Source organism: Jaculus jaculus, chromosome 2 (assembly GCF_020740685.1).
Source record: "Jaculus jaculus isolate mJacJac1 chromosome 2, mJacJac1.mat.Y.cur, whole genome shotgun sequence".
Classification (NCBI taxonomy): domain Eukaryota; kingdom Metazoa; phylum Chordata; class Mammalia; order Rodentia; family Dipodidae; genus Jaculus; species Jaculus jaculus.
Window position 1 is genome coordinate 150,715,696 of NC_059103.1, and position 21,548 is coordinate 150,737,243.

At 42.6% G+C, this 21,548-nt stretch overlaps 1 protein-coding gene across 5 annotated transcripts in view; it reads right to left on the minus strand.

The window, feature by feature from the left end:
- Positions 1–6,008: 6,008 nt before the first annotated feature.
- The window catches only part of LOC101599264 (tumor protein D52), a 126,570-nt gene continuing 111,030 nt past the window's right edge, over positions 6,009–21,548 (minus strand). For 4 of the 5 annotated variants that reach the window (XM_045142820.1, XM_045142818.1, XM_004657015.2 and 1 more), the window contains 3 exons: positions 15,863–15,904; positions 14,508–14,556; positions 6,009–8,707 (listed from right to left, as the gene is read on the minus strand). In XM_045142820.1, coding sequence (XP_044998755.1) covers positions 8,585–8,707; positions 14,508–14,556; positions 15,863–15,904 — 214 coding nt within the window. In that variant the 3' untranslated portion in view covers positions 6,009–8,584. The remainder of the gene's footprint in view (positions 8,708–14,507; positions 14,557–15,862; positions 15,905–21,548) is intronic. The other variant, XM_045142819.1, reaches the window with a different exon arrangement.

The following is a 21,548-nucleotide window of genomic DNA, read 5'->3' on the forward strand; positions in this document are numbered from 1 at the left end:
AGACCATCATAAGAGGAGGAAAAGATCAATGCATCAAGAGTAAAAGAGAGACTGATTGAGATGGGGAGGGGGTATGATGGAAAGTGGAGTTTCAAAACGGTAAGTGGGGAGAGGGAGGGTATCACCATGGGGTATTTTTTTTTATAATCATGGAAGTTATTAATAAAAAAAATTTAAAAATTACTATGTGTGTGTGTGTGTGTGTGTACATGCCACAACACATGTAAAGGACAGAGACAACCTCAGGGCATTGGTCCTCCCCCCCCCCCCACCTTCTTTGAGACACTCTTCAATTTTGTTTTGCTGCTGGGAAGGCCTCACTAGCTGGCACTGGCTTTGTGATTCTCCTCAGTCTGCTTTCCACTGCCACAGGCACGTTGAAATTCAGGCACCCGTGCCACTTTGTGTCCTCTTTACAAGGGTTCTGGTGATCCAAATTCTGGCTGGTAGGCTTTTAGAGTAAGCTCCTTTAACCACTGAACCGTCTCCCCAACCTCACATCCCCAATATCATTTTCAAATAGCATTTTACATGCTTTCTTTACAACACAAAGAGGCACATGTCCTAAACTCCCAGGACTAGGAAGGCAGAATCACAAGTTTGAGGTCAGCCTGAGTAACAAAGGGAGACCCTGTCTCTAAAAAAAGGAAGGGGGTGGTGCTGGAGATACGTCTCCAGTGGTAGAGCTCAAGGCTAGCACCCACAACCTTCAGGGTTTAATTCATGGTACTGGAGAAAAATCCTCACAGAAGTGATTTATAGCAATGCTGAGAGGACTGTGGAGATGTCACACACACACCTGCCCTTACCGCTGCACAGCCTTTATGATCAACAACCTCAATGGATCACATTGTATTTGATACATGTTGCACCTACATGGTTTGGAAAAGTTTATTATTACATTCATACAGTGAAATTCCATTTAAACAAGGCTGCGGTCCTGAAAAACTTCCAGAGGAGGAAGGAGAGATGGCTAAGGCCACATAAAACCCAAAATGTGCAGTCAAAGATGTCCCTGAACGGTCCGTGGGATGACAGCACTTTGACTATATTATTTCATGTACATATTCTCACCGCTGTATGAGCGCAACCTCAGACAGGCAAGGCAATTTGCGCAGTCACGCAGCTAGTAAGCTGACACCAGGTCTTTGTCTTTATGCTCTGCACCAGGACAGGACCAAATGGTCACAGCCTCAGGGACAGGGCAACAGGGCCCAATCGTGTGTAAACGCCCCCCTCGCAGGCCCCGCCTCCTGCTCCGAAGCCCCCCTACAGAGGAGGGCCCGCCCGACCCGTCCTGGGCGTGGGGCGTGGGGCGTGGGGCGTGGGGCGTGGGGCGTGGGGCGCGGGGCGCGGGGCGCGGGGCGCGGGGCGCGGGGCGCGGGGCGCGGGGCGCGGGGCGCGGGGCGTGGGGCGTGGTCCCCGACCTCCCAGGGCCGCTCTCAGGCGCCCAGGAGTCCCAGCTCCCCATCTCGGAGCCATTCTCTGCGCCCGTGTGTCCCCCAAGGGCTCTCAGCAGCCAAGGCACGGGGCAGCGCCCCAGGACACCTGCGCCACGTCTGACCTCCGGCCGCTCGGCTCGCCCGCCCGCGGCCAGGGGCGGAGCTAGGAGAAGGACCCCGGCCCCGCCAGGTTACCCTCCTCCGCGTCCCCACGTTCTTCCTGTCTCCGCTCACACATAAGCGTCTGGATTGTGTTTGGAATTACCAACCCCCCACCCCCCACCCCACCCCCCACGGCAACCACACAGGCGCAGTCCCCAGTTTTTGTTTTTGTTCATTATTCAGCGTGTCCTAATATAGCCTGTGTAGGAATTGGAATAATGTTCAGTGTCTGTCCTCCAACTGTGTAAACTCCACGAAGGAAGGGATTTGCAATTGGAGGCTTTACAGTGAGCACACAGGACCCCCACTTGTAGGTGTCCCGCACGCATTGGTCCACTCATCATCAGCCTGATGTTAACGCAAGTGACTAGTTCTGGAGACAAGCAGGACAATTTTCCACGTCATCGGAAAGTACTTTAGGGGCTAGAGATGGCTTAGCGGTTAAGGCGCTTGCCTGAAAAGCCAAAGGACCTAAGTTCAATTCCCCAGGACCCATGTAAGCCGGACGAACAAGGTGGCAAATGTGTCTGGAGTTTGTTTACAGAGGCTGGAGTTCCTGGTGCGCCCATTCTCTTGCTCTCTCCCTATTTCCCCCTCTCTCTCTCACTCAAATAAATAAAAATTTTAAAATAACCAAATACTTCAGGAGAAGGAAAATGAAATTGAAGCAGTCTCATTTAGTCCAGGCTGGTCTTGAACTCCTACATCGCCCTTGAACTCCTGATTTTTCCTCACCCTCAGAGTTGAGGTTTCAGGCAGTAACCACTGTGGCTAGGCCAGACTCCTAGACTGTTTGTGTAGATTTAAATTTATGGATAATTGTAGAGAACACTATCATGTATCCTGTCCAAAGAGAGAAAGATTTCTTCTAGCCAGGCATGGTGGCCCTTTCATCCCAGGATCGCAGTGAGTTCAAGGCCACCCTGAGACTCCATAGTGAATTCCAGGTCAGCCTGAGCTAGACTGAGACCCTACCTCAAAAAACAAAAGCAGATTTCTTCTAGCCCCTGTGAGATAATCAGTGCCTTAAAGGTAAATCCCACTAACTTTTTTATTTCCCTTGGCAGTTCTTTTCAGAAAAAGTGTGCTTGAAGACATGATCAGTCACTGCTGTAGCTCTGATTTCATGATCTTAGGCAACCAAACATCATGTTGATGACTTGGGTTTCCCCAGTTTTAAAACCAAAGTGTTGCTGGGTGTGGCTCATGCCTTCAATCCCAGCACTCGGAGGTATAGGTAGCAGAATCACTCTGAGTTCGAGGCCACCCTGAGACCACATAGTGAATTCCAGGTCAGCCTGGGATAGAATGAGACCCTACGTCTAAAAACCAAAAATAAAATAAAATAAAAAAACCTAAACTGTTAACCAGTGCCAAGGTAAAGGAAGTGTTTTGTAAACTTAAATTACATTGGCATGGATGCGGGGTTATACCTTTGTCATGAGGGCTTGCCTGGCAAACTTGAGACTCTGGATACACTCTCCACCACGGATACTAAATGGGTATGAACAGAATAGGTGAGGTTACTATGGTCATGTCATGAAAAATTAATACATGTGTCCTATTCATGCCTTGCATCAGCCAGATGATGACCTGTGATAGATATTTGGGAAACATTTCTGTAGCTAGGTACTCAGGATAAACAAGGTACAGTTTGAAATTTTCACTGGGATTAAAGAAGTGAGGTTGCAGGAGGGTTTCAATTTGAAGCCAACCTGAACTAAACAAGAAGAGACCTTGTATTGAAAACAAGGCAGGCATGGTGTGGTGGGTACATGCATAAAGCAAGTGCTTAAGTAGAGGCAGAAAGATCAGGAGTTCAAGGCCATCCTGTCCACGTAGGGATTTGGAAGCTGCCCTGGGCTAGCTATATGAGACTGCCTGAAAAAAAAAAAACAAAACAAAAAAACAAAAAAAACAAAATGGAGTTAACAAGAGGGATGCATCTGCAGACCTTTTTTTCCCCTTAATGATGCAAGCGCCAACAGGAGCATCCACTTCAGGGGCATTTTTTTTTCTTTTAACCTATGGCATAAAATTCTGATCCTGCTCTGCTTTTACCTTCCTTCTTGATTAAAAATACAGGGTTGTAGAGATGGCTTAGTGGTTGAACGCTTGCCTGTGAAGCCTAAGGACCCGGTTCAAAGCTTGATTCCCCAGGACCTGCATTAGCCAAGTGCACAAGGGGCACACGTGTCTGGAGTTCGTTTGCAGTGGCTGGATGCCCTGGTGCACCCATTCTCTCTCTCTCTCTAACTGCCTCTTTCTCTGTCTGTCACTCTCAAATAAATAAAAATAAAAAAATATATAACAGGTTCCTAAGCCAGGCATGGTGGCTCACGCCTTTAGTCCCAACACTTGGGCAGAGATAGGAGGGTCACCTGAGTCCAAGATCACCCTGAGACTACATAGTGAAATCCAGGTCAGCCTGGGCTAGAGTAAAACCCTACCTCGACAAACCAAAAGAAATATTTTCCTTTTCTCTATAGCATGCAAGTTGTTAGTACATATTATAAAACTACTAATGGCCAGTGGCAAGGAAAGTGAACAGAAAACAGTTCAAAGTATGACTTCACATTCACTGGTTATGGTGTCATCTATCAGATGATGACATGGATATTCCCAGAGATGGGGGAGGATACCAGTGTAACATGGACATTTACTGAACACATGAACCGAAGCTGTTAGCAGCTAATGGAAAGGATCTACAGTGATTAAAGTTTCATGCCTCTTGGGCCATTGGTATGGCTCAGTGGCAGAGCACTTGCATAGTATGGATGGGCCCTGGGCTTTATCCCTAAAACCATTAAAAAAAAAAGGGGGGGTGGTGGTGGTGGAAATTGTGCCTCTTAACTACACTTAGAAATATGGAAGGACAGGTCTCTATAGAAATATTAGAGGAGATAAATTACTACTCAAAATAGCCACAGAAATAGACACGCCCATTAAAAGGTAATGCCAAAGATGACTTGGGGACAGCATTCTAGGAGACGGAATGAATCGAAAAATAACAGAAACTGAAACATGTCAACGTAGAGAATTTTTTTTATTTTGTTTTGTTTTTTCGAGGTTGGGTTTCACTCTAGTCCAGGCTGACCTGGAATTCACTATATAGTCTCAGGGTGGCCTCAAACTCATGGTGATTCTCTTACCTCTGCCTCCCAAGTGCTGGGATTAAAGGCGTACACCACCAAGCCCAGCTAAATGTGGAGAATCCTAAAGATCACAACTACCTATAAATATGTACTCAAATTGCTTTTACTATGTATTTAGAACTACCAGATAAAGTGACATTACCAGCCAAACTCACCTAAAATTTGTTAGAAACTATCACCAAAACAGCATTTATTGCAGTGTGAAACCTTGGCAGGTGGCAAGTTCAGAGGCCCTGCCCTTAGGGCCTACAAACAAAGCATGACAAAGCTTTGGGTTCATTTGGTGAGGTTTGCTAGTTTACTTAAGTGATAATGATTGGGCTGGGGAAATGGCTCAGTGGGTAAGGCAAATGTCAATGTACTCTCCAGCACCCACAGAAAGCCAGACACTGTGCATGGGTCATCCCAGCGCGCCCATGGTGACAAGGGAGGCGGGCAGTCAGCCCAACCATGCCATGGTGAACAATGAGGGACTCTGGCTCAAACAAGGTGAAAGGCGATGGTGGATACCCAAAGTTGTCCTCTGACATGCACACCAACATATACTGTACTCCAAAAAAGTGACAGTTTATATTATTTGTGACCCACAAGTGATTTCTATAATTAGTCCAACCAGAAGAGTCCTGAAAAATGACTAATTCATGGTCGACTATCCCTTTTTACAGTCAAAAATATAACTTTTCAAATTTTTTTCATCTGGTTTTAAGAACTATTAAAAAAAACTCAGGATCCTGACAACCACAAGATACAATATCTCTTGTCACACATGCCACGAATAGTCACTTCAGTGCCTACAACCAGCAGCCTTTTCATTTTTGCTACTACAATCATTCAATACAGGTGCTTATGTTTGTTTTTTTTTTTTTTTAAAAAAACATATCAGGACATGAAAGGCTTTAAGAGAAGCAGAGAGGACTTGTCCCTTTCCTGCATCGAGAAGAAATACATAGAAAAGAACCCACACCCTAGGATTCCTTACAACATGCTCCTTCGGACACAAAATGGCCTGGATATCCATGACCTCACAGTGCCTAACACTACCTGCACAAGACCATCATAATAGGAGGAAAAATATGATGACATCAAAATAAAAGAGAGACTGATTTTGGGGGGGGGGGGTATATGATGGAGAATGGAGTTTCAAAAGGGAAAGTGGGGGGAGGGAGGAAATTACCATGGGATATTGTTTACAATTATGGAAGTTGTCAATAAAAATAAAAATAGAAAATGGAAAAAAAAAGAACCCACACCCAAATTATAGTTTTTATTGTCGTCAATGACTATACATAGCAAGTATCTTGAATAACAGATCCAGAAACAGTCCATATTAATTAAATGTGCTTTTCTATACTGTAATCATGACTTTGAGTTGCAATGGTCATAATCCAGTGAATTCTCTCTTGCCTCATGACACTGGCTCTAAACCATAAAGACTCTCACAATATTTCCTAGACTCCTTCCAAAAGTTAAGAAGAATACTCCTCTTTGTAAGATTCTTCAGGGATCAATTCTTCCATTACTCTTGTGTCCTTAAATATCTGGCATTTCACAAATAGGTGAGCTTTTGCTCTTGAAATTTTCTTAAGAATACCAAACACAAGATACAGTAGCCCATGTTTCAACATTTTCAGAGAATCATATGAATTTGCCACAAGACCATTTTGAATATTTCTAAATCCATGTTTATTTTTCTGAATGAGTCCTTACCCCTTTGACTTCTTTTGTGAGGTTGGGGGGGGGGGCTTTATAATAGACCTTTTTTTTTTTGATTTTGCATAGGAAGATGTCTAGAAAAGTGATTCTTGAATTTCTTCTTTCACACCTATGCCTCCCCAAACTCATCCATCTATACCCCTTCCTACCATTGCTTCTATTATTTTTCCCCCACACAGATAGTACAGAAATTTGAAGATACTTCAATAAACTACCACTATACTCTTATTTTTGCCTTGTTACCAATAGACAGGGGCACCAAAAACAAACAAACAAACAAAAAAAAAAAAAACACCACTTTGTTCAAGAGAAGATGTTGGAATACTAACAACAACAAAAAAAGACTAATTGGTAGAAAAAATAACTTAACAGTTATAATCAATAGCCACACTATTTCTGTAGAGAGGCAAATTTTTACAGTCCCAGTCCTGTGGGAAAATACTTCTTCTGCCTTGGCTTTGAAGAGTCTAGAAGGAAATGGTTTAGAGTATATTAGTTGGATTCACTGAGTGGTGACTTAAAGAGGATGGTAAAAATTTGCCTGTTTTGGAAGCACAGACCACAGATTCTGGAATACAAACTGTTCCCAGACCATGGGCCTCGTAATAAGTGCTGAGATCTATACTAGTGATACATAGTGTTTATTGAGATTTGTACATGTAATAAAGCATCAGTTCTATTGCATCCAAAGTGCTAACAAAAGCTCTAGCAGTCACGAACAGCAGCATGTCACTTTATAACAATCGACACTTGTGGCTTTCAAATTTGGTTCAGATAATTTATACTCAAGTAAATCTAGTCATGCTTTATAAAAAAGTTTTAGGTCACTCCAAGCTTGGCAATTAACATTTGGCATGAACAATAATAAAGCAACCACAATGTGATAAATAACAGGTAAGCATGGAGCATGAGGAAATGGTGGTGGTAGTGAGTTAGTAGTTACCACGGTTAGCAGAGGACCTCGGCCTCTGCAGAGCCATCCCGAGGCTTTGGATCATGAGCCCCAATGTGGTTGTCAGTGTAGAGACAATGCCTAGGGCACGAATCCACAATTCCTAACACACTGAAAACAAGTACAGATGATGGAATCATTTTTATTAATGCATTACATCCTTGGGCGTTATCACCAACACCTTAGTATAAAAAGTATCCAAGTTATATTAACCATATAACTTTCTGTGCTTCTTGAAGGGTGCTAAGAAGATTAAATGGAGTCAGCAGTGTTTCCCCTAAGGTGATAGACTTTAGCATTTTTACATGTAGACCTAAAGACCTTCCAAGCTTTTGAAGTTAATACAATGATGATAGAATATGTTTGACTCCCAATTTTCTTTTGTCAATTTACTCTGAAATTTTCTGATAAAAGGAAGCTGAATTAAGAAGCATAATAAGCAACATGCTGAAATGGTCGTCTCACTGTCACTGACAATTACCAAGGATGTGGGCGGGGTCCCACCCTCAAGTCACCTAGTAGCTTGAACTACCATGCTTGCGGTCATTTACACAACTGTAATAAACTGGATGTAGAGCTGTTTACTTTAGTCTGCTGTCTTCCTCATACGAAAACATTATCTAGTCAAAAACAATTATAGCTGGTAGTTCTACCTTTAAAAGTAAAAAAAAAAAAAAAGACATCAAAAATTTTAATAACTAGAATTCATAAAAGTTAGAAGAAAAAATTTTAGTATATATACAAACCCTTTGTGTTGTGTGTATGTGTGAGTGTCACAAAGATCTAAAAAGAAAACATTATAGAAGACAAAGATCAACTGGCATCCCAGATGAGGAGTAAGCTTGTAAAGTCGGAAAGCAACTGGTCACTTGTCGCATCTCAGATTCGTCTAGTAAGCCCCCCAGGATCTACACATGTCTCTATCATGCTGTTCCCTAAATACAAAGCCTTCGATGCACATTAAGGGGTGTTTCCCAGGAGGAATAAAGGTGAAGGTGGTTTTACTTTGCTTAACCCACAAATATTTATTTGGTCAAAGAAATATATAAAGCTAAATCAAAGCACATCTGGGAGGAATCCGCAGCCACGAATGTTGACAGGATGTGCTTGGATCTCACTCGCAGCATCTGGCAGTGGGTCGCAGAACAAAGGCCGGGATCTCAGGAGCTCTCGGGCGCATGCTCTGAAGGGGGCTCCAGGGCGGCGTCGCTAGCAGCGTTGGCGGTGGAATTCAAGACTTCTCCAAAATCACCGCCGGCAGGCTTGGGTCCCCCGACTTTAGACTATAAAACAAAGAAGTTCAAAAAAGAAAAGAACAGCAAATAAAATTAGCTGCTTCTGCATAAAGGAACAAAATTTACTTTCACGAACAACTCGGGAACCTAATAGCTCTGTGATTGTTACATATGTGTGGCAGTCAGGGCTGATGTAATGTTCAGGGTGGTTGAGGCATACAACACAGGCATTCTTCCTGGCTGAAATGTTCATCCTGATGAATTCCATTCTTCCTTCTCCTTCCACATCTTCATAAGGACATTTATTTAAAGAACTCTGTATACAGTCTGTTACTCCAAAATACCTCCTAACTTCTGCCAACACTTGGATAAACATTTTGTATTGCATCAAATTGTTCATTCAACTACACATATTCAAAAAATATTACTGAGTACAATAAATGAAAGACAAAAAAGTTTCCAACCATTGACTACTTAAAAGAGAAAGACAGATGGGCTGGAGAGATGGCTTAGCGGTTAAGCGCTTGCCTGTGAAGCCTAAGGACCCCAGTTCGAGGCTCGGTTCCCCAGGTCCCACGTTAGCCAGATGCACAAGGGGGCGCACGCGTCTGGAGTTCGTTTGCAGAGGCTGGAAGCCCTGGCGCGCCCATTCTCTCTCTCTCCCTCTATCTGCCTTTCTCTCTGTCTGTCACTCTCAAATAAATAAATAAAAAATGAACAAAAAATATTTAAAAAAAAAGAGAAAGACAGAATGTCATACACACATTCACCCCTCAAATTTCAACTTCAGAATGGAACTCTACACTTTAAGGGATCCTGGGTGACTCCATATGCAAGTGTGCTTTAAGTCTGTGATACTCTAACCTACAGGCCTGAGATTCTGTCAGTAGATACCTGCTTGAATGACACATATGCCTGACATTTGTATCACATTGTGCACTTTCAAAACTCTTTAGCAGCATCTCACACTTATAATCCCAGTACTCTGAAGGCTGAGACAGGAGGTTTGCCATGAGTTTAAAGATCCAGACCAGTGAGATCTTATCTCAGAAAAACAAAAATAAATAATTACACTAAACATGTCACTTCACACTTCTCAATGCTAGCAGATCTATGCCGACTATATTGTGGTGTATGTAATGACTGGTCGATATGACAGCTTATACTCAGGAGTCTGCAACTCAGGATGCAAGCTTAGTGGATTTCAACTTGACTTTCCTCTTAACTAATTAACCAGGAATTCTAAAAAAGTGGATCTAGTTGAAATGTTCTCATTCTTTCTGATATCCATTCAAAACCTTTGGGTTCTTTGAGAAGTTTATTTATATACTTATAACCATTATTCAATTTGTTGAAACATAATTATTAAAAAAGATTATGATTCAAGCAAGGCATGGTGGAACATGCCTTATTATCCCAGCACTCAGGAGGCAGGGGACCATTGTGAGTCCCAGGTCAGCCTGGGCTAGAGTAAAAACCCTGCCTCAAAAACAAAACAAAACAAGCCGGGCGTGGTGGCGCACGCCTTTAATCCCAGCACTCGGGAGGCAGAGGTAGGAGGATCACCATGAGTTCGAGGCCACCCTGAGATGACAGAGTTAATTCCAGGTCAGCCTGGACCAGAGTGAGACCCTACCTCGTAAAACCAAAAAAAAAAAAAAAAAACAAACAAATTATTATGACTTATCCTGAGGTGATGGAACATGCCTTTAATCCTAGTGCTCAGGAGGCTTAGGTAGGAGGATCCTTGTGAAGTCAAGCTTAGCTTGGGTATACAAAGTGAGTTTGAGGTCAGTCTGGTCTAAAGTGAGACTCTCTACCCTGAAAAAAACAACAAAATTGCTGTGACTCCTTGCAATCCAACTGACACTGAACTCCTCCCCACAAGTGGTCCCCTCTTCAATTCTTTTAAAACTTTTATGATGGAGAATGGAATTTCAAAGGGGAAAGTGGGGGGGGGGGAAGGGAGGGTATTACCATGGGATATTTTTTATAATCATGGAAAATGTTAATAAAAAGTTGAGAAAAAAAAAAAAAACTTTGGGGGCTGGAGAGATGGCTCAGCAGTTAAGCGCTTGCCTGTGAAGCCTAAGGACCCCGGTTCGAGGCTCAGTTCCCCAGGACCCACGTTAGCCAGATGCACGAGGGGACACACGCGTCTGGAGTTCGTTTGCAGCGGCTGGAAGCCCTGGCGTGCCCATTCTCTCTGTCTCTCTCTCTGTCAGTTTCAAATAAATAAATGAGAATGAACAAAAATACTAAAAAAAAAAAACTTTGTACAACCACAGCACCTATTAGTTGAGCAGCCCAGCAGCTGCAGTTGTCTGTGAGACCCCATCCTTCATGTGCCACAGCCAATTGCTTGTGTTCTGTCCTAACTTCTAAAGTTCTCTATATTTAGACCCAGTGACTACCTGAATTCATTCCACCATCCGCTTTGGCCTGGATCTGAACTCTCATCTCTCAACTACTCTTCCATAGATGTGCAGAGCTGCTAGTGATAACTTCTAAAATTCATGGAATAATGTGGCCTTAACATTAACAAGTAATGGCTTCCCATTTCCTTAATCCAAATTCATATTCCTTCAAAGGGCCTTGAATATTCAAGCACTGCTCAATTTTAAGGACCTCACTAATGTCACTGGTCCTTGGAGCCCTTTCCTGACCTTCCCTCTTGTCAAGCTAGGTGAGCTTCATACCAGTCATCTGCTCAGTGCCCTCTACTTTAGCTGTCACAGCTCAATACCACCAAAAATGAACCCCAAAATTTCACAGTAAGAACCTGTTGACCCAGTGTTCAATTGAATATAGGTGTAATTTGGCAAAAATATCCCAAATAGCTGTAAAACTTCCTGAGTATATATGTTCAATATGATTTTCTTTAAAAAATAGTTATTTTGCCAGGTGTGGTGGCGCACGCCTTTAATCCCAGCAGTCGGGAGGCTGAGGGAGGAGGATCGCTGTGAGTTCGAGGCCACGATGAGACTCCATAGTGAACTCCATATCAGCCTGGGCTAGAGTGAGACCCTAGCTTGAAAAACCAAAAACAAACAAAAAAATAGTTATTTTAATTTTTATTTATTTGAGAGAGAGAGAAAGAGGCAGAAAAAGAGAAGGAGAGAGAGAATGGGCATGCCAGGGCTTCCAGCCACTGCAAACAAACTCCAGATGCATGAGCCATTTTGTACATCTGGCTTTTGTGAGTCCTAGGGAATTGAACCTGGGTCCTCTGGCTTTGTAGGCAAGTGCCTTAAGCTGGTAAGCCATCTATTTCTCCAGCCCCTGTTCAATAAAATATACCTTTTTCTTTCTTTCTTTGTCTCTCCCTCTCCCTCCCCCCCATTTCTTTCTTCCTGGAATTCACTATGTAGTCTCAGGCTGGCCTTGAACTCTTGGTGATCCTCCTACTTCTGTTTCCCAAGTGCTGGAATTAAAGGTGTGCACCAACACGCCCAGCTTCAACATATATTTTTTTGTTTTTCAAGGTAGGGTCTCACTCTGGCTCAGGCTGATCTGGAATTCACTATGTAGTATCAGGGTGGCCTCAAACTCTCGGCAAGCCTCCCAAGTGTTGGGATTAAAGGTGTGTGCCACCACGCCCAACTTTCAATATACTTTTTAAGTTAGATTTCTTTGCCTGAATGATGTCAAGTTGTATTTTATACATTAACTGTGCTACAGTTTACAGAAATGTAAATATTTGCAGGAGGAGATGGAGGATGACTGGGACTTCTTCCTCAGCTCTGCTGCCAAATGAACATGAGTTGTTCAACTGGCTTTTCCCAACACTAACACTCGTGGCAGATGGCAAGGAGAGCCTGTGAGTGTCCTAGCAGTCGTGAGAACTGAGTTACAGTAATTCTTGACTCTCTGAAATGCAGTTTAATTTCAAGAATATTAATAAGACAATTACGTGAAGATCTAGAAAAATGACTATGATGCAATTTTTTATTCACCAAATGCGTATTGAGCAACATGCCAAGCACTTTTTGAGGCCCTGAAATCTATCAATGAGAAAAGAAAAATAGGTCCTTATAGTCATGGGTTCACAGAGCATCATGCTAGTGAAGGATGAATAAATTGTGAGGCTGTGTAGATAGTATGACTCTTTAAAAATCACTGAGTGTTTATGGACCCACAGAAAAGGTGTGAGCTAGGAGCTCATACCAACTGTGTAGGTTTTACTATCTTTAATAAGCATACCCTGCCTTTGAAATTTTAAAAAGATACATTGAAGAATAAAGGTGATCCACTTAAAGGTCTAAAAGACTAAACTGAATATCAGCTCATTTTTCTGATACAGTGCCTCCTAAGGAGTCCAGACTGGCCTTGAATTTGCAATCCTCCTGGCTTCACCTTCTAAGATCTGGAATTACAGGTGTGTATCACTATGCCTAGTGAGCTCATTGACATTAAAACATGTAGACATTAATTCTTATCCTCATAATATATCTACTATAGGGCTGGATATGTAGCTTAGCAGTTAAGGTGCTTGCCTGCAAAGCCAAAGGACCCAGAATCTATTCCCCAGATGCATAAGGTGGTACATGTGTCTGGAGTTTGTCTGCAGTGGCCAGGGACCCTGGTATGCCCATTTTCTCTCTTTCTCTCAAATAAATAAAATAAATTATCAGGGTTAGGTTGTAAAGAAGTTGTCATATAGACTTCATACAAGCTCTATGGAGAAAGTCAGTCATAGTGGACGTCAAATAGGCAGATTTTATTTTATTTTATTTTACTTTTAGTTTTTCAAGGCAGGGTTTCACTCTATTCCAGGCTGACCTAGAATTCACTATGTAGTCTCAGGGTGGCCTTGAACTCATGGCTGGCTCCTGAGTGCTGGGATTAAAGGCATGCACCACAATGCCCAGCTGGGATAGGAAAATTTTAATGACACTGTTATCTTAAGAGGCTTGGTAATAATGAACATAATACAATTTATAATGCTAATTACCTCTACTAAATTTGTTTTTAAAAAATAAGGGAGGTTGAAAAGTGATGATAAGAAAGGGTAAAAGGACACATATGAGCCGGAGAGGATAAAGGGAAGTCAGGAGGTCAGGGCATGGAGCTGACTGGGGGCGGAAGGGGGTGGACTCAGCTAAAACAAACTGTGCTGAAAATGCCATAATGACACCTAAAATTTTGTAAGGTACTTAAAAAAATTATAAAGAAAGCAATCTTACTTTAAAACTAAAAAAAATCAAGTGACTAGTTAATTACAATCATGAAATTATTGTAGTAATAGAAAAGGATTAAAAATAATATCCATTATAAGGTATCTTCCAAGAAACATCAGATGTAATATTGAAAGAAATCATAACATAAGAAAATGTTTTAATGTGTGTGTGTTTCTCTTTAAAAGTCCAACACCAACACCACTGAACTGCTACATCACAGAAAATTTCTACCACTCAGATACTGTTTTATATATTATCTACAATAAAATTACATTCAGTTTTATACAGTTGTAGATAAATGAATTTGAAATGAATAAAACAAAAGGCAAATTTCTGAAGTGCTATTGTTTTATATTATAAATTTCCTTTTAAAGCACTGGTGTAGAATGCATGAAACCCTGAGTTTGATCCCCAGCACCACATATACCAAGGAAGGTGGAGGCAGGAGGGAGATGAAAAGTTCAAGGTCATCCAAGGCAAATTGAAGGAGGCCATCTTGGCCTACATAAAATACAGAGAGAGAACCTACAACTTATGAAATGTCCACTAATGACATACAGAATACTGTTCTCAATGTTTGTACAAGAAATATTCAGGTGAATGACCCACACCAGAGAAAGTTAAGGCACAAACAATGTGTCATGAAGATAGCTCATCTTTTTACTTGCCTTTAAGTTTTCAACCTTTTCTTCAAATGATTTGAAAGTTGGGGAGTTTCTATGAAGAGGAAAAATAATAATAAAATTACAAACACTGAAAAAAAAAACAACCCAGAATTTGAAGCATTACTGACTGTATTCCCCTTTACTATTATTCATAATCAGCAAAATAACAAACAAGCATATTTATCTCTATATGTTTGTAGGCGCATATGTATATATACATATTATGTAAGAGTATCAATTTCTGATCTAGTATTTCTACAAGTTTGCTTTTAAGTCCAAGAAGATAGCCATTCTGAGATATAAATAATATAGTCAAATACATATATGACAAAAAGGAACAAGGCCAGGTGAATCTGAATTCTAACCAAATTGTCATTAAGAAAATGCCACCATTAGATCAACTGAATTAAGGTATTATCCTCAGGCTTCTGTTCAGATTCTCTTCCTACTGGAGAGAATTCCCACACAAACCCACACCACCGCACCCACACAAGCAGACCCTGTGAGGCTCCATCACAGGAATCACCCCGGTTCCCTGGTAGCAGCATCACAGAGAGGTCAGAAACAGGTGTCGGAAGGAGCTTCCGGATCCAAGGGCCCTCACATTCCTCTACACCAGGCCTCTGTCTCTCACTTAAACTTCCAAAGCTTCTATCCTGCTCACACCTGAAACTTCCATCCTATTCCCAAATGCAATGGGCACAGAAGACAGCAAGGACATTCTTCCTCCCCTCTGTGGTGGAGGCTGAATAGTGTCAGCCAGTGGGTCTCTGAAGAACACGTTAGGAATGTCAATTCTCAGGTCCTACTCCAGCTCAAGTCCGAAACTCCAGGGCCAGGCTCAGCACACTGGGTTTAAGTGGCCTTCCCGGGGATTCCAATATATGCTGAAGTCTAAGCCAAGCACCTATTGGTAAGGATCCTTGGCCTTGCTAAGGGGGCTGGTGAAGGTAAGACCGTGCACGTGCCCAACAGGAGGACTAAACCACAGCTGGCCCAAAGGCCGTGCTGGGAGGGGAACAGAGTGGGAGGGACAGAAGAAAATAAGTGTGTCACCAAAACCAATACAAGGAAGGCACAGAACTGCTAAAGCACAAGAAAAGGTTCAGTAAAAAGTAGCAGTCACTTTCCAATTAAACTGATTCCACATATGAAATGAAATAAAGGCTTTAGAAAACGAAATGCAAACAGTAGTTCTTTGGGGGAAAATCATATTTAGTGGATGCCAATTTATAAGAGTAATGGAAATCTAATATGGTGTTAAACATGCAGCTTGTTCAAGGCTGGATTCTAGTTCCTTACTAAATAAAGCACAGGAAATCATAAGGCCAACTACAATCTGTAAAAATATACCTTACCTCATAGCAGGCATGCTAATTGAATGCTGAATGGAGCGAATACTAATAGGCAGCATTAAAAAGAGACAGAAACAGAGTTAGTATGCGATTCAACATATAATAAGGTGACAAAATGAGCTTTTGATAAGTTCATCCTTTTGGCGCCAAGAACAACAGTCTACTTTTTGAGGTGGAGGGGATCAAAGTTATTCCAATATAATTTATTCATGAGCCAATTTAAACCATTACATAAACCCACCCTTTCTTATCACTTTGAAAGCTGCCCAGGGCTTTCATCTGGATCTATAACACATCAAGAATCAGGACTCTGACGTGAAACAGTTTTTACACAAGGTCACAGTACAGTGGAGAATGGACCTCGGTCTGCGGAACTCCTGACTCAGTGTTCACCACCTCCCCTCAAAAATGCAGCAGACACACATATGTGTACACACGCACAAGCAAGCCAGGGAAAGGCCACGAGGGCCATCTTCTGGTGCTTATTCCCAGACAGGGACAGATAGGTTTCAAAATATACTACCACTCAGACAACTCAGAGACTAAAGACTCCACATCAATCCTTCGCATAAGAGTACCTGCTGCTGTAACAGATACTTGCTTACAGTTCATCTCGATTAACTATACTCTCCTAAAGAACCATTTAAGAACTATTTGCTCTCTGTATTACCAGGTTCACCTTCTACTCAACACTGCAGCTCACTGTCTATGCAGGTTCAAGAGTAATTGCTCTTCACCGCTTCCCTAGAGACTAATGCAGCGACTGAAAGAAGCTTCATTCTTGGGCCTACAAATCTCTGTGTTCTGCTTACATTGTTACTATGCGCATAACATTTTGATCATTGACACAGATATTTTGTAAATAATCTTTCCATTTATACAACATATAGTTCATATTAATTCTCAATTCCTTTTAGATATTTTGTATATTTACGACTAAGCTTCCTCACAGATTCAGTTACAAATGGCAACATCTTTTGGACATAGATCAAGTCTGATATTACTATGTAATAATATAGAACATGATCTTCATATATACCATAGTATTCCAGAAAACTAATCAAGAGAATTGGTATGTATGGATACTGCTGTTCTTTGATGTCTTATGTCACACACAGTAAGCATTCTCTGCTCTGTGGGAGGTGGGTGCATGGGTGCCTGGAATTGGGTATAACACTATACCCTGTTAACTTGCTTGCTTTTTCTACTTATGTCTTGAAGTGTATTGTTCCCTTATTTATAGGACAGAGATCCATGAGGAAGATTCTTTTTATTTATTTACTTATTTATTTGAGAAAGAGAGAGAAATAGGCAGATAGAGAGAATGGGCATGCCAGGACCTCCAGCTACTGCAAATGAACTCCAGAGGTATGCATCACCTTTTGCATCGGGCTTACATGAGTACTGGGCAGTCGGACCTGGGTCTTTAGGCTTTGCAGGCAAGTACCTTAATCACTAAGCCATCTCTCCAGCCCAAGAAAGATTCTTCTGTATTCCCAACAGCCCAGCTCCAGTCATCACTTGGATTTCTTCCACCTCTTCTAAAGACATGACATGAACACCCACACGGCCACACACCACCTTCTATCCTAACACCCAGCACTGCTGATCAGTGGTGCACCAGGCACCCCTTTGCACCTCCTGGCAGTCTAAAGACTTGACTGGGGTAGGGGTTGAAACGAGAGTCTTATCCTAGCATAATGTGAAGGACACAAAGCTGTTTTTCAGCCAGCATCTTAGAGCTGCAAAGTCTCATGGATTTAAAGGCTGTGGAGGATTTGGGGGCCAAGTGAAAGGTGCCTGGATGCACAAGAAGCCAGTTTCCTAAAAAAAAGACTCAAATGTAAGCACAGACAGGGGAATAGCAATTAGGAGAGACGGTCATTTGGGGAGGAGAAACAAATTTCCAGTTTTCCTTGGTTTCCAGGAGCTATCTCATTTTCTGCTACTTTTCCTGCTAGCAGGGCTGGTTTGAGAAGGGCCTGGGCTTGCTTACTCTCTTCTTCTTGGTATAAAAAAACTGCTTGGTACTGATGCAACACATTCCTTCCCCAGCCCTGCCCCTGCACAGGCATGCATGTGTGTGTGCAAATGAATGTGCCCCATGAGTACATGTGCAGAGGTCATCAGACACTGGGTGCATTTGGAGACATGGCTTGGTAGTTGAGGTACTTTCCTGCAAAGCCAAAAGACCCAGGTTCGATTCCCTAGGACCCACATAAGCCAGATGCATAAGGTGACACATGTGTGTGTCTGGAGTTCATTTACAGTAGCTGAAGGCCCTGGCGTGCCCATTCTTTATCTGTTTCTTTCTTAGATAAATAAAATTTAAAAATACATAAGTAAAATAGAAGACTGGGTGTCCTCCTCTGTGGCTCATTCACCTATTCCCTTAAGACGGTCTGGCTCACTGAACCCAGAGCTGCGTTTTTAGTCAGAATGGCTGAGCAGCAAACCCCAGTGATTCTCTGATCCCTGTTCCCCACTAGGCTGTGGTTCCAGTTGTGTGTGGTCATGTCTAAGCATTTGTGTGTGTGCTGGAGAACTGAACTCAGCCAGGTGAATTGGGCCCTCATGCTTATATAGCAAGTACTCTTAACTGCTGAGCCATCTTCCCCTACCCCCAAACTAAGTATACCTTTTTTTTGTGATGCTAGGGATTGAACCCAGGGCCTTGGGCATACTAGGCATTGAGCTATATCCCTAGCACATTCCCTTTTAAAACTGAGTTAATGTGCATAATTTTCTGCTCTCTTCACAACTAAAAGATTCTTCACTAGAACACTTTGGCAGAAACTGCCACAGGAAGTTGAGTAGTGGCCAAATAGGATAAATCGCTTGTTAATGGGATTCACAGATTGGATTCAATAATATCAACAAGATGAGGAAATATGTGGATACAGTCCAAGTTCAAGAAATTCACAGCTAATTCTAGTCACTCTGCCCACATACCCATGTAAGAGTTTTTTTTCTTCCAGCAGCTAGGTGGCTGAGTTCGATGCCCTTTAACTAGAAATCAAGCTAGTACACACTATACCTCAGGAGCAATATATAAGAAAAAGCAAGACCATGATTATGATGCATGGATTTTGTGAAAAGTATCAGTGTGGTGGCTTCATTCAGGTGTTCCCCATAAACTTAGGTGTTCTGAATGCTAGGTCCCCAGCTGATAACAATTTGGAAATTAAAACATCCCAGAGGCAGTGCATTGTTGGGGCAGGCTTATGGGTGTTATAACCAGCTTCCTCTTGCCAATGTTTGGCACACCCTCCAGTTACTGTTGTCCATCTGATGTTGCCCAGCAGGTGATATCCACCCTCTGCTCATGCCATCATTTCCCCTGCCATCGTGGAGCTTCCCCTCAAGTCTATAAGCCAAAATAAACCCCTGTTTCCCACAAGCTGCTCTTGGTCAGGTGTTTTCTGCCAGCAATGCGAACCTGACTGCAATCTGAGCTTAATTTGGTTTTTAATTTTCTATATGCAATAGATTACGCAATAGAGGACATTTAAAGTGCACCCACCAAACAGAGTGGTGTCGATTGGCAGAAGCACCTTCAAAGTCGAAGTCTCTCTGCTTTGGAGATGTCACTCACATGGGAAGAACACAGGCACAGACTAATTTCAACGCCATCCCTGTGGCAGTTTGGTTCAGCGACCCCCATAAACTTAGGTGTTCTGAATGCCAGTCTCCCAGCTGATAGCAATTGGAAATTAGCACCTCCTGGAGGGAGTGTATTGTTGGGGCGGGCTTATGGGTGTTATAGCCAGCTTCCCCTTGCCAGTGTTTGGCACACTCTCCTGTTGCTTTTGTCCACCTTATATTGGCCAGGGGATGATGTCCACCCTTTGCTCATGCCATCATCTTCCACTGCCATCATGGAGCTTCCCCTCACGTCTGTAAGCCAAAATAAACCTTTTGCCCTCCCCCCCCCAAAAGCTGCTCTTGGTCTGGTAATTTTGGCCTGCAACAATGCCATTATTGGATCTTCTCTACAGTCACATTGAGATCAAATTCAATTCAGTAACCTCACTACAGCAGGCAACTGGCCTTTCATGTCTGGCTTTTGCACAGCAAGTTGCACAAAGCTTCTCTTGCTTCAACTAACATTATCATCTCTGACTTCATCCAAAATTACAGCAGCATGGAAACCTCCAAATGCCATCTTGTTGCTGGGCCATAGTTACTTCTAATAGACAGGTTGTGAAGGTCAGTCCCATCTATGAATGCAAAACCTATTTAGAAATGTCCACCTTAGGGCCTAGGAAGATAGTTCAGTCAGTAAAATGCTTGCCCGAAATGTGCAGGAACCTGAGTTTGATCCCCACAACCTACATAAAAAACAAAAAGCTGGAAGTAGAGATGTGCACTTGTAATGTGCTCTGGGAAAGCAGAGGCAGGTGGATGCCTAGGGCTCACTGGCTAGTCAGTGTATCCAATTTGGTGAGTTCCAGGCCACCAGTGACAGACTGCCTTAAAAACAAAAAACAAAACAAACAAACAAACAACAACAACAAAAACCCAGCCATGGATTGTGCTCGAGGAACAACATGGCCCTCTGGCCTCCACATGCACACACATATGCCCTCATAACACATGTACCTGCACACACATAAACATACACACATATGTAAAACTTTTCCATCTGTAACCCTCAAAAATATTAGCTTGGGGCTGGAGAGATGGCTCAGTGGTTAAGCGCTTGCCTGTGAAGCCTAAAGACCCTAGTTCAAGGCTTGATTCCCCAGGTCCCACGTTAGCCAGATGCTCAAGGGGGCACATGCATCTGGAGTTCATTTGCAGTGGCTGGAGGCCCTTGCACGCCCATTCTCTATCTGCCCCTTTCTCTCTCTCTCTGTCACTCTCAAACAAATAAATAAATAAAGATGAACAAAAAAAATTTTTTTTTTAGGGCTGGAGAGATGGCTTAGCAGTTAAGCGCTTGCCTGTGAAGCCTAAGGACCCTGGTTCGAGGCTCGGTTCCCCAGGTCCCACGTTAGCCAGATGCACAAGGGGGCGCACGCGTCTGGAGTTCGTTTGCAGAGGCTGGAAGCCCTGGCGCGCCCATTCTCTCTCTCTCCCTCACTCTCTGCCTCTTTCTCTGTCACTGTCAAATAAATGAATAAAAATAAACAAAAAAAATTTTTTAAATAGTAGCCTGAAATATAAAGCTATGTTTCTCAAAACATATTGAGGAGGGAACTCACAGGGCAACATGATTCTAGTAATTCTCAATCTGGTATTTGCTCTCATTTGGCACACATTATTCTTTTTAAAAGCTGAATTGATTTAAATGTTCTTTCTGGTTTCTTACACAGTTATTTGAGCTTTTCATCCTTAATGATGAGAAGGAACAGAGAAGAAGGGGCATGTGGAGAAAGAGAGGGTTAATGGTTAACATGTTGACATGCCTGCCACCTGGAAGAAATGCTTGTACAAGCAGTCTACATGTCATGCATTCTGTGCTCACAGCAGTCCTTTCTGATGTAAGCAATAGAGGAACAAATTCACAGCAATGCCCAGAGAACATTCGGTGGACGGAGGGACATGGAAAGAGTGCCAGCTCTAGAACTAGGGGCACTGGGTCCAAATCCTGACCACCAGCCACTTATATTTGCTTGGCAATCTTGAAGAAGTTATTTAGTCTCCTCTGACTCAGTGTCCTCCCTCCCTAAAAACTTTCATATGA